We start from the raw sequence: 19,399 nt of genomic DNA, 5'->3' as shown, positions 1-19,399 counted from the left end.
ATTTTAAACATGTAGTACTTAACCTAATTAAAAATACTAATGGTCAAGCCCGTCAAATAGCCAAGCTTTCAGTGAGCTGCTTTTTAGAGTAGCCTGTGGGTGGGCGAACAGCATGGTCATTCCGAAACTACGTCGTAGTCTGAGTGAAAGAAGGCACAGAGTGAAGAATGTGCTTCGTGTGCGTCACCCTAAGAGATACAGCCCGCAGGAGGTAGGCATGACGGTGACATGAAAATGCCAGATATGTCAAAGCTCCATCGGTTTTTACAGTCAGCATGAGGGCATCAGTTTCCTGTTGGATTTCTTACATGACCATCCAAGGTGTGGGGTGTGTCCATCTCTGCTTGAAGAGTTCTCTCCTGACTAGCTAATGGTGCTGTGATGTTTCATGTCCCCACGCATAGCATTTAATTTTCAAGACCAGCACAGTAAACAGTATGTGTCAGACCCCAGTGTAAGTGGCATTTACCCGATGTTCCATGGTTTTAACTGTGGTCTTGTTGGTCATCATGGGTGAATATAAAGAACTCACCCTGTTTGTTATTTTCTCAAGAAATTAAGACAGCTCTAAAGTTGGGTACTGACAGTCTACCTGTACTAGCTATAGTTAGAGCTACACTAACTTCTGTGAGTATTGCTGTAGCTGTTGCCAGGCCTCTTGGGTTTGTCTGGGAGGTGGGGTGGGGGTTGCTGCTGCTGTTGTTTGTTCTGTTTTGTTTTTAAATTTACTGCTTAGTTTCATTCTGATTTGCACTAGACTTGAATAAATCTGAAACTCCCTCATTCTCACTAGTAACTGAGGTACTACTGTTAAAATTGAGGTGTTGACTAAACAGGAGGGAACTATTGAAGAGAATTTCAGGTTCTCAATGTACTTTGTCAGAAGATGCTCAGCGTTCCTTTCTTCCCTCTCCAGGAAGAGAAAAACATCAGGTGGGCCTCTAGATGGGACTACATTCTGGAGTCTATGCCTCACACTCACATTCAGTGGTTTAGGTAAGAGTGCAGTTGGTGTGCCTTCCGCTTCCCACTTGCTCTGCCCCTGTCCCTGTGAGCATTCATCTCCTCTGAGCCCTCCCTGTTCAGTGTGTTCAGTAGCCCAGGCCAGAGTTGAGATCCTGATTAAGCCAGTGGCTCTCAATCTTCCTAATGCAGTGTCCCTTTAATACGATTCTTCATGTTCGTTGCTACTTTATAACTGTAATTTTGCTGTGGTTATGAATTGTAATGTAAATGTTTTTAGAGATGAGGGCTTGTCAAAAGGGGTCATGATCACAGATGAGAATCCATGCTTTAAGCTGTGAGGTGTTTGTCTGGGCAGGCCATCTATTTCTAAGTTTGTTTCTTCATCTAGAAATCCTCCCATCATGAGAGGGAATGCTGAAAGACTTAGAGATCATGGGGTAGAGCATCTGAGGATATTCCTGGCTGCCGTTCCTGTCAGAGTGCTTGCTCAGGAAGCTGCTGTTGTTGTCTCCAGAGCTCCTTTTTCTACTTGGCTAACTACCTTTTTGACATTCACTGATTACTGTAAATTTGCCCATCAGGAAGTGTCTGGAAGGGCCAAGCCAGTCCTTTGTTGCCTTGCTCTATGTACTGGGGCAACTTGGAAATGGTAGTTAACCGAGTAATGTTGACTACACAGAAGTTGTTCTGATCCTAGACTATAAAGCTGTAGAGGCTACAGATACATAGTTTTGTGGAAAGGGGCTTGCCTAGGGTGGCCCTCAAATCAACCTGCAATACCACACGTGCACATAAGTAATACTAATGACTCTGAGCACAGTGACTAGCATTCATGAGTGCCGGGGCTAAAGGCATGGCCACTACCCAGCCCTGGTTGAGTTGTTTTAACAGTTTTTTGATGCTGTTCTATGACTAAGTTGCAATTCCATCATGATGTGCTTATTCCCACAGCATAATGAATTCCTTGGTTATTGTCCTCTTCTTGTCTGGAATGGTAGCTATGATTATGTTACGCACACTACATAAAGATATTGCCAGATATAACCAGATGGACTCTACGGTGAGTGGAAACATTTCATTTAGTCTTTAGACACGACAGAGATTTCAGATGTGAAACCTTCCTTATCTAAGACAGGAAAACAGAAAATCCATAGACAAATAAAATGAAGTCTGTACTTAATTGAACTGAGAGACACTTGTGATGAACAAAAACACTTGGCCACAAATAGACCTATGGTGAAGCAATTTTTGTAGAGATTAACTTAGTAACTGGAAATGGTTCAGAGAAAGATGAGGGAGGAGCTGGCAAGGGAACACGTTCTATTGTAACAAGTCTAAACTGAGGGCTTAATGGATATGAACAGGCAAAACAGATTACTCCATGCATGGTATTGGGATAAAGTTGATACTCATCTAGAAAGAAATCTTAACTGGGCAAAGGACGTAAGAAGTTTTTGAGTCCATAACAAAACATGAGGTAGCTCATCTAGTAGAACCTGTAGTGTGCATGCCTGACAAATGGAATTCAGGTGTCAGAACCCAGTGCGGAAAGCTGACCTCTGACCCCCACACAGACACACACTAATAATAAAACTATCTTATAGTTAGAAATTCCAACTGATGTCATTCTTAATGAGGAGTGTACACATTGCACGTGTGTGTTCACTTGGCTCACCCCTGTGAGGGGTGATTGAGAGAGCGTGCACACTTCAGATGGCCGGCAGAAAAGCAGAGCGTCCGCCCTATGGAAAGGCACTTGGACAGTTTAAATGCTAGGCTTCCTTTCGAATCGTGAACACCTAGACCCAGCGTTTTGTTTTTGGAAGTAAACTGGGCACAATGGATTTTGGTTTTTGTTTTTGTTTTCAAACAGTAGATATTTTATATTTGCTTAGAAATTGCATAATTATTAACAGTTAATAGGTGGCTGATTTTTAAAATTATGAAGTAGCTACAGAGTAGAATACTAAATATTTATTAACAACAATAAACCAACTCTGAATACAGAGTGAAAAGAAGCTTCAAAATGGTATTAGAATGAAGAAACAGTGGAAAGGTGTGTGTGTGCCTGTGCACGCCCATGTAGAAGGTGTTGCACATCTCCCCGAGGTGGAAGGGAGTGGACAGGCACATCCAGGGGGTGTTAGGATGCAGTTAGCTGTAGAGTACAGGAGCCAGAGAGGGTGGCCCAGCCACTCAGTTGCTTACAACGGGTCTTTCTGGCTGCCATATTGAGGATCAGCTAAATGGGAATGAGGGTGGAAGCAGGCCTATCCAGTGTAACCAGACAGGGACCAAGTAAGATGTTATGAATTGATAAGGAGAGGGAGGGAAATGGTGGTCCTGTGGCCATGTTAGAGGGTTGAGGCATGACAAAAGGATGACTCAAGTTTGAGGACTGAGTAGTTGGGAGGTGGAGTTGTCATCAGCTAGAGGAGACTCGGAGACTGAGATTCACATGGTTTGTTTAGGAGAGTGATTTAGTGATGCGTGCACAACAGGTGCAGTCTGGGTGTCTGGGCGGGCAGTGCAAACAAGCTTACTGCCACAGTTGGGAGGAATCCTGTTGTCTGTGTAGAGTTTCTCCACGCTCTCTTCTGTCTTAACAGTGCCGAGGATCTTACGGAGGGAGGGTGCATGGTAGGCAGTTTCCCAGGGACTGTAGACTTCAGTACGTAACATTCCTTTTGAAACAGTTCTGGAAAGCTGTCTTAAGACTCCATGCTCACATTAACATAAGTTTGAAAAGATATATACCAGCATATTCAGTGGTAAATAAAAATGCTGCCCTGTGACATGTTGAACTGAGTCTTTTTCTTCTTGTAGGAGGATGCCCAGGAAGAATTTGGCTGGAAACTCGTTCATGGGGATATATTCCGTCCTCCAAGAAAGGGGATGCTGCTGTCTGTCTTTCTAGGATCTGGAACACAGATTTTAATTATGACTTTTGTAACTCTATGTAAGTTTTTAACATAAAGATTAAGAAGAAAATACTTTTTCTAATATTTGGAAATGAGTTTTCTTCCTATGTGAAGTAGCTTTGCTAAAAACTTTTTACTCTCCAATTCTGTGAGAACCTAGGACACAGGTTGGATTCACCCAGAGGCTGACTGGGTGTCCCCTCCACTCAGCACCCAGTAGACCAAACCTTTGTGGGGCTGGGACTGAGCTAGCGATGCAGGGCCTCGGAGACCCATCCAGAGCCAGTGCCATTCAGTTTGGCTGTTCAACTCCTGAGGAAAGAGCAGTCAGCTAAGAGTCCATGTTATTTGTAGCATCCAGGGTAGAAAAGATAAGGAACTAAAGGTGAGACAGGAAGTTTCTGTAGTGTTTTCTCACGCAGAAGATTTAGGGAGGAAGGAAGACTTGTTTTTCTAGCAATGTGCCGTAACTGCAGGGTCCCTTGGAGCCACCTGAGAATCTTGAGAGAGTTTATTGTAGAAAGTTTTATCAGTGAAATAGATCCTTACTGGTCACTCTGAGACTCCTCCTGGGGCTGCACTGACTCCAGTTTTTTCCCCTGTTCTTTTCTGTAAGAGAAAGTGTTTATGAGTAAACTTCTGCTCTATGTATATATTTTTAAAACCATAGTTTTCTCTGTTGGGTCCAGCTGCTGGTAAAGTAGCCAGTGTTGTCACTGAGAGAAGCCACAGAAGATCCTTCCAGGTTTTCCCGGGGAGCAGGCACTCTTGTGTGGATGCGGGCCAGCTGTGAGAGAGTAGATGGCCTTTTGTTTAGCTTTACTTTTTGAGACAGGGAGATTATATACTGAGCTAGCTTGGAATATAGACCAGGATGTATAGACCAGGATGCCCTCAAACTCATGGCTTCCGTGGTTTCCTTGCTCCTGCTCCCTACTGCTAGAATACAGTGCAAGCCACTGTGAACAGTGCTGGAGTTCCTGTCTGTGAGTAAGATTATTGCATAATGTTATAACGGGAATAATCTATTTCTAAATGCCTGGCATCCGAGTAGGTTTGAAAGCCACACTTCATACCTTTAGGCTTTACACTCAGGTTGCTAGGCTTGTTTTGAAGACCAAGTAGTACTTGCTGTTGTTGTAGGGTGAGGGGGTAACTTTGTTAGCTAGGGTTAGGGTCTATAAGAATAGTAGACTAAAGCAGGAAGGTAGGCTGGAGAATAGGCTCCTGAATAAGCCAGAGGCTTACTTAGTATGATGCTGCCAGAGAGCCAAATGAGCTCAGCCCAGAATTAGCACTTGAGGTAGAGTTCCACTTCAGCATTTTATGAGGAACTTCCTAGATTGATCTTCTGGCCTCCTTGCAGAGAGCCCCAGTAGAGTTCACTTTGTGCAGGGTCATGTTCATGCATTGTCAAATATTGTGTCATTTCACAAAAGGAAGCCAAGTAATAACATTTACAACTCTGGGTGCTTGCTTCTTAGTTTTCGCATGTCTGGGATTCTTGTCCCCTGCCAATCGAGGAGCCCTGATGACATGTGCTGTGGTCTTGTGGGTGCTACTGGGCACACCTGCTGGCTATGTTGCTGCCAGATTCTACAAGTGTAAGTAAAAGCCATAGTGACTGGAATTGAGTCTGTCACCACTGTGGGTCTGCACCCGGGGACACACACACACACACACACACACACACACACACACACACACACACACACACACACACACAGGCACTCCCTGCATACCAGCTGTCCCAGAGCTTTCTAGAGACCAGCCTGTTGGTGCCCGTTCTAGATTTATCTCAGCTTTGACAGTAGCACAAAGGGTTGTGATGCTGCTTGTCTGGTGTCTGCTTTCCTTTCTCTTTAAAGCTTTAGCTTTTGGGTTAAACAAAGCAGCATATCAGTTGAACATTCATAAACTAAACAAAGATGTCACTGTCTGGGGAGCCCTGAAGGAAGTAACGTGTTACGTCTTTCGTTGTTGCGTTGTCTACTCTTCTTTTTTTAAAGATTTATTTATTTTATTTATGAATACACTTTTGCTCTCTTCACATGCACCAGAAGAGGGCATCAGATCCCATTACAGATGGTTGTGAGCCACCATGTGGTTGCTGGGAATTGAACTCAGGACCTCTGGAAGAGCAGTCAATGCCCTTAACCACTGAGCCATCTCCCCAGCACCTATGTCTTCCACTCGTACTCTTCAGAAATAAAGCATAGTTAGAGTACAGGGTTAGAGCCACAGGTGTGGTTGGTGGCAAGGCCAGAGAATAGCAGTTGGCTCTGCTTAGGGACGCTGAAGGCTGTCTGATGTGCCCTGTGATCTGCTGATAGGAACAGTATTTGAAGTGAGACACTGGAAAGTTGTCCAGGTGACCTTAAGACAGGGGTTGGGAGACCTCAGACTGAAGTAGGAATGTCAGGCCCTGTTTATTGCCATGGTTGGCGTCCCCCAGTTCTTTCTTACTCTTCCTGTTGTGCTCTTTACTGAAGGACATGGGACTGGGGTGGGGTTGGGGTGGGGGTGGGGTCATATGTATTCTATATTCTAATACATGAGACATAGAGTCTCCCTGCCACACCAGCCTTATTTTTGGCCACAAAGGTTTTCATTCACTTCCTGAAGTGACTGCTCGTTTATACCTCTCTCTACTCAGAGTACTCCTTCCTAGACCTCCTCCTAATGTCTCTCCACCCCTCACAAGCCCCTGCAGCAGGTCAGATACCACATCGAGCAGTCAAGAACATCACTGAAAGGTGGCATCTTGTGGCCCCAGCAGAACTCTTTGTTTAAAAAGAGGATTTAAAAAAACAAACAAACAAACCCAGAGTAGTATCTTGCTATTTGGTTGCTTATGCTTTAAAATGTTTTGAAGAGCTAGAGAGATGGCTTAGTGGTTAAGAGCACTTTGTTCCTCTTTTAGAGGACCTGAGTTCTGTTTCCAGCACCCACATGGTGGCTCACAAACACCTGTAACTCCTGTTCCAGGGAATCCAACACCTTTTGATTTCCTCTGGTACTAGGCATGAACATAGTGCACATACATACATGTAAGTAAGACCCTCACATACATAAAATAAACTTGAGAAAAACAAAATACTTTGAATTTTGGAATTGTGTTTATTATTAAACTCAGTAGTAAACTTGGAGTCCATAAGAACTGAATTTATATTCAATGCTTATAACTTTATTTGTATTCTTTTAGTTTTGTCATTTTCCTTTAGAGTAAGTGGCGTGTATACTTGCTTATAAATGATAGTAAATCTTCTTTCAAATCAAAACACTTATCAGCCAGTTTCATGTCTGACTTTAAACAGAGAAGAAATGTCACTTTTTCCTCTGCATAGCTCATGATTTGATCATTTTTTAAATGGAAGGAAAACGAGAGAGGAGCAAAGGAAAGTACAATTGTACAAGCAAATGTGTCTGTCAGAGAGCTGTAGCCCCATGTCACACACTCATCTCCCCACTCCAGCAGAGACCACAGTGTTGCAGCACCCAAAGATTCACACCACCGTGGGAGTTTATGCTGCAAGTCAGACTTGAGGCTTCTGAAACTGACCAGAGTGAACAGCAGCTACCCTCCCTTGTCTTTTCCATGCCCACCCGGCACAGCCGCCGATGTTGGCGTATGGCTTAATGTTGTGTTGAAGAATCAGTAAATAAGACCAGACTGGGTGGCTTAGCCCTTAATACCGGACTGCCCTGCGCCGTAGGCCATTTAATAGCAGGCATGCATCCTCAAGTGTGCAGAGGTCACTTCCCCGTGAGCCTCATTCCGTCTGGCAAACTCTGGATTATGGATTATACTTGGTTTCCTCTAAAAGATCTGTGCTTACATTTTTTTTTTTTTCTTCCTTAGCCTTTGGGGGTGAGAAGTGGAAAACAAATGTTTTATTGACATCCTTCCTTTGTCCTGGGTAAGTGAGTTTCTTAGTAATTCTTAGCGATCATCTCTCATGCCCCAACCTAAGAAAACATTTAGTTTTTGAAAAGGGTTATTAACGTGAATATTAGTAACATGCTAAATGACACCATGCTCCTTATATGGAAATCATGTAAGTTTTAGTAGTATGTGAGGGAAGAAAGCCAGCTAGCACCTCCCTTGGCAAATGTCTTTCTGTCTCTGTCTGCCACATTGTTCTGATATGTTGCCATACAGGGTTGCATTAAAGCTTTTGATCTGATCACAGGCTCCTTCCTCCCTGAAGGTGCCCAGGCAGGCCAAGTGTATTGCCAGTTTTTCTGTGTATTCCATGATGTGTAGTGACATGTCCCAAACTTAACAAACACCACAAATCAAGGCAACCTTGGCTTTCTTGAGGAGTGCTTCTGATCTCGTCTAGTATCTTGCATAATCTTCCAATTTCTGGTAGACCGGAACTGGCCACTGTATAAACAGTATCACGGAAGAGCACACAGCGTGGTTCTGACAGACAGGACTGTTCACTGACAGGCCAGAAACAGAGGTATGCTAATAGCATCCTCATAGAGCTGCCCTGGGAACAAATACTCCCTTGGTGACCTTAGGAAGCGACCTGCTTACCAAGTCTGTCCTGTCAGCCTCCTTCAGGACCCTGCCTTTCAGTCATCCTGGGTCTCTGACATCTCCTGTTGTTTTGGCTGATGTATTCTGTGCAGATGACTCTTGCCTAGGCATACGCTTAGCTTTCCTAGCTGGTGCAAAGAGCTTCCCATGAGTGTCTTCCCTCCTAGTGAGTATTTTTTCCATCCACAGCAAAAAGTGTCTCAAGAAAATCTTCTGCTCAGAGCTTTTTTTCTACACTGGGGATCAAACCTACATCCATATATCTGCTTAGTATTGCATGTGAGGATGTAGGTTTGATCCCCAGCATAAAAGAAAAACCAAAACCAAAAACAAACTGTAAAGTATGTATTTTATGAATAACAGCCTTGTTCTAAAAAATATATTTGGAAGCTCTGAGCAGTACTGGAGTGGCAGTGTCATAGGAAGTGCTGTTCGTCAAGGCATGGGTTGTTGCTGATTGAGGAATGGACTCAGATTCTCAGTGGAAGTATAGCTGCACACACTGAGGTGTTTACGTTTAGTAAAAGCACAGGACAGTTCTTAGCAAGGCATTAGTGACTAGAGCATAGAAATAACACAGAAACCATGCAGCCCAGGTGAAGCGTGGGCAGGGGCCGAGCCAGCCAGTGCAGAAGTGACTGACAGCAGAGCCAGCCAGTGCCAGATGCTCACTCCACTTGTCCATGGCCGCGCACGTCACAGAAGTGGTGGAAGTATGTGGGAAGGCAGCCCTCATCAGCCGCTGCTTGGGGTCTGAGTTGCACCAAGCAGGCGAAAGGCACTTTTGTAGTTCGAGGTAAAGTTTTAAATTGTGTATAGCCTGTGACTTAGAAATTCTACCTCCTTTTTCATTCTCTACCTAAGTTACCAATGCTATAACACAAATCATAGGGCACTGTCCCTACTTCATGTGTGTTTGACTCTGTCTTTCAGGATTGTGTTTGCTGACTTCTTTATCATGAATCTGATCCTCTGGGGAGAGGGCTCTTCAGCAGCCATTCCTTTTGGCACCCTGGTTGCCATCTTGGCCCTCTGGTTCTGCATATCTGTGCCTTTGACGTTTATTGGTGCATATTTTGGCTTTAAGAAGAATGTAAGTTCATGGGTGCTAACTCTTTTTTTCAGTGGGTTTTAGCTGAGTAAATTAATATATTCTGCTTTAAAAGATGCCATAAAAATGTTATAAGGTATAAACATACCCTTAAGACTGGGGCTTCAAAACCAGTTGATGAAGTAATAGTGTTAGGAATGTTGGGCTTTTAAAGACAGTCTCTCCATATCCTGATTTTTCCACTTCCACCTACAGAATTCTGAGGACAGGCATGCACCACCACACCTGGCATAAGGGTTCTTTGGTTTTATTTTTTGTTTGCAGTATTTCTTCCTTATGTCCTTTACCAGTGAATTGGGGAGTGGTATTAGGTAAAGCTATTCTTGTCCACTTCCTAATATAAAAATTTGAAGAAATTGCTGGACCAAATAATATCTTTCAGTAAGTATGTAATTAAAATGAAATCCGGAGTTTGCCTTGTTAATGATATACTATGTTCTCTCTATTTCCTGCCTTGTATAAAGCCATTGGTCAGTAGGGTGACTATTAGGAAAAGCTTTGGCCTGTTCCAGAAGGCTGGCCAGTATTGTACCTGGCAGTATCTGACTCATTGCTTCCAAAGACATCTTTCAGTTTGATGACTTAAGTAAACTTTCAGTGTCCAGTCCAGTTATTATCAACAAAGAAACTGAGAAAAAAGAAAGTTGTGCAGAATGTTTTTAGCAAGTATTTAATTATAAATTGTTTTTCCCTCTTTTGGCTGAAGGCCATTGAACACCCAGTTCGAACCAATCAGATTCCTCGTCAGATTCCCGAGCAGTCCTTCTACACCAAGCCTTTGCCCGGCATCGTCATGGGGGGGATTTTGCCCTTCGGCTGCATCTTTATACAGCTTTTCTTCATTCTCAACAGCATTTGGTGAGTGAGGACCAAGTCCTCTTAGCTCCTTGTCTCTAATAAGAGGACATCAGGGTCTCTCTGTGGGAAGAGCAGGGCACTGATAATAGCTGCACTCACTGAAGGCTGTGTCTCTTGTTGCTAATTCTTCTGTAACTTTCAGGATTCTGCCCTCATCTTGCACAGAAGAAAATGAGGTTTTGGAGGTTAAGTGATTATATCAGCCCAAGTCTTTTCCTAGCCCGTGTTGTTAAGTAATTGTCCCACTGCAGAGAGAAGCAGTTGATAGCTCATGGTAGGAGGTTAGAGGTTGGAAGGAAAGCTGCTTTCCAGGACCTGGAAGGTTTATTCAATCCCCCAGAGCCTACAGTCACTGTTTCTCATTCCTGTGGAAAAGGCTTTTTTTGAAGTAGTACTTCTCTATGTCTCCCTGGCTGGCCTGGAACTAGCTCTGTAAACCAGGCTGGGTTTGAACTCACAGTGATCCTCTGCCTCTGCCTCCCAAGTGCTGAGGATTAAGTAAAAGTGTGGGCCACTACCCCGTGAGAAATTACTGTAGTTTGAAGCCTCTCTGTTGTATTGTGTTTAAGTAGGGCTAGTGTACTGCAGTCACCTTTACTCATATGGACATGGAATGCATTACAGTCGTGCCAAGATCTGAGGTAGCATGAACTTGGAATAAATAGGAGCTTTGTAAATGGTTAGAGTATCTTTCTTCCCCAGTTATTATAGTAATTTCCCAAATTCTAAAACAGTATGTGCTAATGTGGTTTCTTTCCTCATTAACTGTCTTTCCATTGTGTTTTTATCAAACGCTTCTGACTCGTAGGCAAACAAGGCTGCTCCATTTTCCTGAATGTAGGTTAGGGTCTGCCTGAACGGGAGGCTAGGATGTGCCACATCCCTCCTGTCTCAGCCTCTTCTTCATAAAACTACCTTGATTTGTTGAGAAAAAAAGAAAACCGTTTCTAGTCGAAAGCAGAATGAACAATATGTCATTTATTGTGTCAAAATATTTGTATCATTGTGTCCTGACGTGTTTGATTACAGGTCACACCAGATGTATTACATGTTTGGCTTCCTGTTTCTGGTGTTTATCATTTTGGTTATTACATGCTCGGAGGCAACCATACTTCTTTGCTATTTTCATCTATGTGCAGAGGTACGTGTTAGCAGTATTCAGTGTTAATTATAAGTATATTATGACTGGCATGTTTCATCTTGAATATTGTTGAGATAACTTTTCTACACATATGTTTATTATCAAAGAAATTGACCATTATTCATAAATCAAAAGAAGACCTTTTTAAATTACTTATATTCCAGCCGCCCGCATCGTCATCACACACACACACACACACACACACACACACACACACATACACACACACACTCACACACACACACACACACACACTAGGATTGAATCAAGAAAGTTTATTGGTGAAGATTTTAAAGTGGCAAGTTCCCAAAAATATTAATATTGTACTGAATTTTTATTGCTGATTCTAATGACTGATTTGAAATTAATATTCTTATAGATGTTTCTAGGTTATAAAATAATTGGTAAAACTAGATAGTTGGGGACTGGAGAGATGGCTCAGTGGGATGCTCTGTCCTCTCCTGGCCACCATAGGCACCTGCACACAGGTGGTAGAGATTCAGACAGGTAGGCGCCTGATAACATTGTGTATCAGAAATAGAGTGAGGGTAATCTAGAGTGTCCAGCCTTTTGACATACAACATGTCATGTACAGAGGGGCTGCAGTACAGCTGTCCCTGGCCCTGTGCAGCTCACAGCCTCAGCTTCGACATGCCTGATGGATCTTCAGATCTATTTTCTCATCTCTGCAGACACAAACAAAGCAGAAAACCAACTCGGTTTGGGGGTTTTGTTCTTTTGCTGTTGTTTGCTTTTTGGTTTTGGTTTTATTGTGTATTTAAGTTAGATTTACATTTTTAAAGTTCAAAAAGATGACTGGCACTTAGCGTGTTTTGTGCAACTCGCTTGTCTGATTCTAAAATATTTTCACTCTCTACACACAGAAACCCCATAAGCAGTGACTGACTGACTGTTTCCTTCTGACCCCGATCCTGGCAAGCCTTAGTCCAATTCTGTCTTTAAAAGAGAGCGTGGTAGCACAAGTCTGTTTTCCCGGATCTCAGAGGTTGAGGCAGGAGTCCAGAGTTGAAAGCCACCCTGAACTACGTAGTGAGATCTCTGTGTTTTTAAAGGAGGAAAGATGCTATAGCTGTAGAGATAGCTCAGCCATATAAAGTGCATGACCACTTGAGTTCAATCCCTGAGAGCCAGCTATTGTGTAGGGGAGGAGAACCCACTCCACGCACACAGTTGTCCTCTGATCTCTACACATGCGCTTTAGCACATCCAGGTCCCATACAGTAATAATCCATGAATTTAAAAACAATAATACAAGCGTAGGATATACTTTAAGGGTTCTACTCTAGCATATTTCGGTGCTTTTGAGATGGAGTGACATTCTGTTGTGTGTGTGATACCTGTGTATACATTTATCCACTGGCAGGCAGTGAGTCTCTCCACCCTTGGCTGTTATAGATGATGCTGCTGTGCACACCCCCAGCAGTGCACACCTTGTTCCCTCACCCTCACCGGCTCTTTCCTCTTTGGTGTGGGGAGGCTGTGGAGTGGGCACGCAGTGCTCTCTCAGTTTGGTTGGTGTCAGCGACTGATGGTGTTGGTGTCAGCGACTGATGGTGTGGGCATCTGAGTAGGGGACACTGTGTCTGGTCACTGCAGCCCTGCCCACAGTAACCTGGACTGAGTGCTTGGGTATGTTCTGGACATGAAGCCTTTTCTAAGAGGTCGTGTCTTCCATACAGTGGTACTTCTCGCTCTCCCGATTTCCTTCCAGGAGATGCTGTTAGTTTTCTGGGTGAGCTCACCTGACGTTTGCAGATGCATGTGCACGCCTTCTGTCACTCCCCAACCTAATCCTTGGACAAGGCTAGCCCGGGAGCTCTAGGGACTAGAACTCAGTCTGTGCTGGTGCAGCCGGCTCTGTGCCAACTGAGCCCTTGGACCTTTTACTGCTGTTGTTAGGGTCAGTATTGGTCCAGGTTGTCGTGGAGAATGCTAGCATCTTAGTGACTAGGTTTTCTGGCTTAGAGACAAAAGTCTGCCTTCTGTGTCCATGTACGTTTCTGTCCCTTGTCTCCATGTTTACACTTTCTGGCATGTAAATGTTTCATCTTTGGTAAAAATGTATCCTAGGTATTTTTGTGTCCTCTTTGAGTTTGTCCATGGCTGGTGTATAGAAACTCATGTGGGCTGGAGTGTGGCTCTGACACAGAGTGCACACCTAGTATGTGGAAGCCCTGGATTCAGGTGTCAGCACACACACATGTGCTTTCTTGCCCTTGCCTGGTTCTGTGAGTAAGTGTTAATTCTCTAAAACATGGATGGCTCATCAGTTAGCTACAGTCCGGTTTTATTTATGGATGGTTTTTTCCTGATTTTCTTTTGCTTCTTTTGTTTGTGGCGTGGTTTTGTTTTTTACTTTTTGACATCTCGCTGTAGCCCAGTGAGTAGTCAAGCTGGTCCCAGCCTTGCGAGTGTTGGGATTAGAGATGTACTCAGCTGCCTGCTTTTTAAAGTATAGGTGTTTTGTTTTGTTTTTTCACATAGTTCCAAATTGTAGCAGAGATTGGGAGGTTTTCTTTTTCTTTCTTAAAAAGATGTTCTGCTGTGCTAAAAACCACTTTATGAAAAAGGCAAGAATAGCTGTGTCTTAACCACCTACCTTGTTGAAATTATATGAGTTGTAATTGGAAGTAAATCTCAACCAGGCCTTGATAGAAAATTGTGTCATGTAGAGTTGACTGAACTTTAATAAAATGAATATTAATTTCGAACCATCAAAGGGTTTTGTACATTGCTTTTCCTTCAGAATCTTAACCTTTCAGATATAGTCTTGTCCTTTATTAATCATAAACTATTGAATATTTTCTCACATGCTTAGCCAGATAGCTGTGCAACAAATAAAAGTGTGTCTCTTGGCACCTTTAATGAAGTGGGAAATACATGAAGGTCAGTTGGCCAGCACCTGGAACTGTGGTAGAAATTAAGTTGGGGTTTCCAGTGTTGCTCTGTGCCTGCTCGGCTCTGTGATGTCTGACACTAGGAAATGACTCTTGCTCTGTGTCCTTCTCCATCAGGATTACCATTGGCAGTGGCGTTCCTTCCTCACCAGCGGCTTCACGGCAGTGTATTTCCTAATATACGCCATACACTACTTCTTTTCAAAACTGCAGATCACGGGAACAGCAAGTACAATCCTGTACTTCGGTTACACTATGATAATGGTTTTGATCTTCTTCCTTTTTACAGGTGAGGAAATGTGTTTCTCTTTTATGAATGTTGTGCTACCTGCTGCTGCTCCTTTATCAAATCATCAGCCCAGCTCAGCTCTATGTGGCATGTCCACGTGTAGTTGCAGCTTAGGAATGAAAATGCAAAAGTGGAATCAAGGTCACGTCATCAGGACAGCTTAGCTGGTACCCTGGGATAGACTTAGATCCCAGACCCTGAGTCTGTGACACGACCTGTAAAACAGAAGTGCTTTCTGTGTACTCCAATACTTTGCTTTGTAGGAAGGGGATCTATTTAAGGGCATGGGTCGCACTCCAAAAGCATCATGGGCTTTTTTAAAATTTTTCCCTAATGAGCTGAGTCTATGTGTGCTTGAGAATTCTAAACTGACCGTTTTTTTTTTTTTAATTGAAAGCCAGTCTGTTTACACAGCAGAAATAACTCCCAGTAATTTAAGGAAAGGGGCACTGGGCTCCATAGGCTCCAGGGCGGTGATCATTCTTCTGTTGTCACCATTGGGTCTGTGACATGAAGCCTGACCTCTCCCAATCCTTTTGCTGATCCAAAAGGTGATCTTGAGCAATATATCAATGTAGTATATCACATTAATAACCTCCCAAGTCTGACCCAAATACTGTGTATAGATTCAGAAAATCTTGAGTACTTTTTCTGTATATTACATTTAAAATACTGGTGAAAACCAGGTAAGATGATACATTAAGCAGAAGCCTCTCACAGGAGCCATATGGGTTCTTGTCCGCATGGGTCTGTACCCTACATACTGGCATTTCCCAGAGTCTTTTCCTAAGTGTTTCCTAAGGAAAGTAGTTTATCTGTTAAGCAGGTTTTGACGGTTTCCAGTGTTTTCCATCTCATGGAAGTTTTACATGCTCTGTAGAGCAGAGTTTGCGCTCACTAAGTGCAAGTGTAGTGTAAGCTTTTCCATAAAATAGGTATACAAAATAAATATTTGCTGATTAATAATAAAGGGCACAGGGGTTGGGGATTTAGCTCAGTGGTAGAGCACTTGCCTAGCAAGCGCAAGGCCCTGGGTTTGGTTCCCAGCTCCAGGGGAAAAAAAAAATAATAAAGGGCACATTTTAAAATAACTGATGTATAATTTAACCATTTATTAAAAATTAAACAACTTCACAGAGACCAGAGAAATTGCTCTGTGGTTAAAATCATGTACTGCTCTTTCAGAAGACCTGCGTTTAGAACCCACCTTGGGTTGCTCATAACCACCTGCAATTGTAGTTCTGACTTCCTGTGTCATAGGGCATCTGTACATGTCCATCCAAAACCACACGATTTTAAAAATAATAAAAATGAAATCTTTGAAGCAACTTTGATGACTGATTAGATGTACTTGTCTAACGTGCTGTAATCCTGAGATGCACTTACATGATGAGAAGTGATGGTTAGGAAACCGTGAGGTCTTTGTTTTGCACAGTGAAATAACTGTTGTGTACACTGAAGACACTGTGGTTCATGAGTGTGCTGTAGTCTGGCATCTGAGCTGGGTGTTTGAGTCGGTGCTCACTGGTGTGTGCTGTGGTGGCTGTGATACTGTGGGCATGCTCTGTGTCCAAGGCTGCGCTGCGTGTGATACAGGACGAGTGAGTGCTGGGAACAGCTCAGTTTCGTTGCGTGTTGATCTGGAAGTAGTTGCTGGTTTCATGCTGCCACATTCAATTGCACATAGCAGGATTCTCAACCTTCCAATGCTGTGATCCCTTAAAACGTCTCTCGTGGTATGGTGATCTTCAACCATAAAAGTATTTCATAGCTACTTGAAAACTAATTTGGCTCCTGTTATGAATCATAATGTAAATATCTGATATGTAAGATATCTCATATGTGACCCAAAGGGGTCACACTTTTAGGTTTAGAGCCACTGCAGTACAGGCACAGCCATTAAAGAGCTTTTGTTATAAGGTGAGGTACCTCAGGTTAGAACCCTGACAACCTAAGTCTGATCCTCAGAACCAGTGAGGAAGGAGAAAGCTCGCTCTGCTCTCTACACTATAAACACCCTCATACACGGGCCTAGTAGACAGATTAGATTTTGGCCACACTTCAACAAGACCCCTGTGAGCTTTGCTAGGCAGATGGAGGTCGCTGAAATGAAGGCACATGTTTTTCTGTGTAACAGACAGTGGAGACATCTCTTTAATGTGATCAGGAAATGGATTTGGAGTGGGGCGGTGGTACAGGCCTGTAATGCTATCTACTTAAGAGTTCAAGACCTACCTGGAGAACTTAGCGAGACTGTGTTAGAAAAAGAAGGCCGTGCTTATTGTCTGAGTGTGTGCGTGCGTGCGTGCTTGTATGTGTAGCTGAGGGTGCAGCTGAGTGGTAGAGTAAGTGTTTGCTTGCTTATTTGAGAGGCTGTGTTCAAGCCCACTTCCAGCAACAAAAGAAGCAATGGGGTTAAGAGATGTGGCTAACTTACACCACGCACAGTGTCACGGCCGAGTGCTGTGCAGGACCTAACTGCCTGCTTCTCTGCTGGGCGTCTTGGTTCTTACCCTACTTACATCAATTGCATATATTGCAGAAACTTCTGGGTTCTTTTACTACAACACATCGAATACTGCTAATTCCTAGCAACTATATTTGAAATATCCATCTGATTATTCTGTCACTCTGGCAAAAAATGGTAGCAGTTCCATTTTGTGATTAAAAAAAATTCTTACATAGAAACCATGGTATTAAAACCTCTTGTTTTTTTTTGGGGTTGGGGATTTAGCTCAGTGGTAGAGCGCTTGCCTAGCAAGCGCAAGGCCTGGGTTCGGTCCCCAGCTCGAAAAAAAAAAAAAAAAAAAAAAAAAAAAAAAAAAAAAAAAACCTCTTGTTTTTAATTCAGTGATACATGTTAGGGAGAAGAGCTCAGCAGTGGTGGCACAGCTTTTAATCCTAGCACTCAGGAGGGAGAGGCAAGCGGATCTCTGAGTTCAAGGCCAGTCTGGTCTACAGAGTGACTTCCCAGATAAGCCAGGGCTACACAGAGAAACCCTGTCTCAAAAAGTAGGGGAAGCAGGATAATGTGTATTATGGAAAATTTAGATAATCTTATAAGAAATTCTAAATGGGTTTGCAAGGAATTTAAGTGGTTTTATGATCACAGAGCTGTGTTATATTCTTATTATACTAAATAAGAGTGTAAAAGTTTCTTTTTAAAGGAACTGGTCATTTTACATGTGTGCTTTGTTTTTTGTTTTGTTGGTGTAATGAACTTCTTTTGAAAGGGGTTTATTTTGTGGATGTTTTTTCTTTTCTAGGAACAATTGGCTTCTTTGCATGCTTTTGGTTTGTCACCAAAATATACAGTGTGGTGAAGGTCGACTGAAGAAGCCCAGTGTGTCCAGTTAAAACAATAAACTAAATCTTCATCCACAAAGACCTGTTTTGTGACTCCCTTGAGTTTTCTCAGACTTATGGCCTAGTAATCCTTCAGAAACAGCAGACTTCCAAGTACACCTCTCCCCATGCGCCTGTCCCTACCTACAAGATGTATTTCAACACTAAAGCATTTGTATTGTGATTGGATTAAGTATATATTCAGTTGTTCTCAGTGAAGAGCAAATTTAAATATTATGTGCATTTGTAAATACGGTAGCTATAAACTTTTCAATACTTCTAATGGCAGATTAGAGGAGGCCATAATACTGACGATACTGGACAGTCGATTGTACATAGGGTTTTCTAGACTCGGTAGGTGGAAAGAATTATTTTTCTTTGAAGGAAATAACTTTTTATCATGGTAATTTTGAAGGATGATTCCTATGATGTGTTCATTGGGGGGATGTGGCTTTTAAAAATCTTGTATTGGTTGTAATTGTTCATATCTTCTTACTTTTCTGTGTTGACTTCATTATTCCCATGGTATTGGCCTTTTAAACTATGTGCCTCTGAGTCTTTGGATTTATAAATTTGTTATCTTAATAAATATTGTAAAAATGCCTTCATTGTATCATTCCCAGCATATGAAGAAAACTGTGAATACAGATGTGCTGACCACTATACTGTTCTATCACTTGATGTTGAATACTGTAGACACACACTTTCTGTCTCCACCTAAGTGAAATTTTAGTCTTTTGGGCTTTGTCAAGTCTGAGTTTTCACTCTGAAAGAATGCTAGAAACGGTAGTCATGCCTGTGGTCAGATAAGTGATGCATTTAGAACTTAAATGCAGGCCTTACATTGTTACTATTAAAATTTTACATTGTAGACTTACTTTCCAAAGTGTAGTAGTTTTTTAAGTCAGCAGGACCTGGGGGCATGCCTTTGTAATTCCTATAATTTGGAGTTGGAGGTGTGAGGATGATGTGGGCCCGTCTTGGCTGCACAGTGAGTTGGAGGCCAGCCTGGATCACCCTGTACTTGCACACAGTGTGGGTTAGGATCTATGATCTGCACATTAGCAGTTGTTACCTCATGATTGCAGTGGATTTCACAGACAGTTCTTGTCCTAGGTTAGGAGATCACTAACAACTTTTTCACATACAACTTGCAAGTTTGAACCATTCACGTGGAAAGCTGAGGTGGTTTCAGATAGATCTCTATCAAAACCCCTTTTGTATTGAGGGCTTCACCAGCACCTGCTTATGAGAACAGATCAGACACTTGCTTCAGACGCAACTGAGATTACCTCAGATTG

General features: G+C 42.7%; 1 protein-coding gene across 1 annotated transcript in view; it reads left to right on the top strand.

The window, feature by feature from the left end:
* The window catches only part of Tm9sf2 (transmembrane 9 superfamily member 2), a 51,481-nt gene extending 32,780 nt beyond the window's left edge, over nucleotides 1–18,701 (top strand). Inside the window, exons 8-17 of the mRNA XM_032918391.1 lie at nucleotides 917–996; nucleotides 1,918–2,026; nucleotides 3,793–3,925; nucleotides 5,372–5,491; nucleotides 7,750–7,807; nucleotides 9,370–9,529; nucleotides 10,254–10,405; nucleotides 11,435–11,546; nucleotides 14,582–14,753; nucleotides 18,020–18,701. Of these exons, the coding sequence (XP_032774282.1) occupies nucleotides 917–996; nucleotides 1,918–2,026; nucleotides 3,793–3,925; nucleotides 5,372–5,491; nucleotides 7,750–7,807; nucleotides 9,370–9,529; nucleotides 10,254–10,405; nucleotides 11,435–11,546; nucleotides 14,582–14,753; nucleotides 18,020–18,087 (1,164 nt within the window). The 3' untranslated portion in view covers nucleotides 18,088–18,701. The remainder of the gene's footprint in view (nucleotides 1–916; nucleotides 997–1,917; nucleotides 2,027–3,792; nucleotides 3,926–5,371; nucleotides 5,492–7,749; nucleotides 7,808–9,369; nucleotides 9,530–10,253; nucleotides 10,406–11,434; nucleotides 11,547–14,581; nucleotides 14,754–18,019) is intronic.
* Nucleotides 18,702–19,399: the final 698 nt, after the last annotated feature.

The sequence above is a fragment of the Rattus rattus genome, chromosome 12 (assembly GCF_011064425.1).
Source record: "Rattus rattus isolate New Zealand chromosome 12, Rrattus_CSIRO_v1, whole genome shotgun sequence".
Lineage (NCBI taxonomy): Eukaryota > Metazoa > Chordata > Mammalia > Rodentia > Muridae > Rattus > Rattus rattus.
The sequence above is the reverse complement of the archived record's forward strand: the minus strand, read 5'-3'. Positions and strand labels throughout refer to the sequence as shown.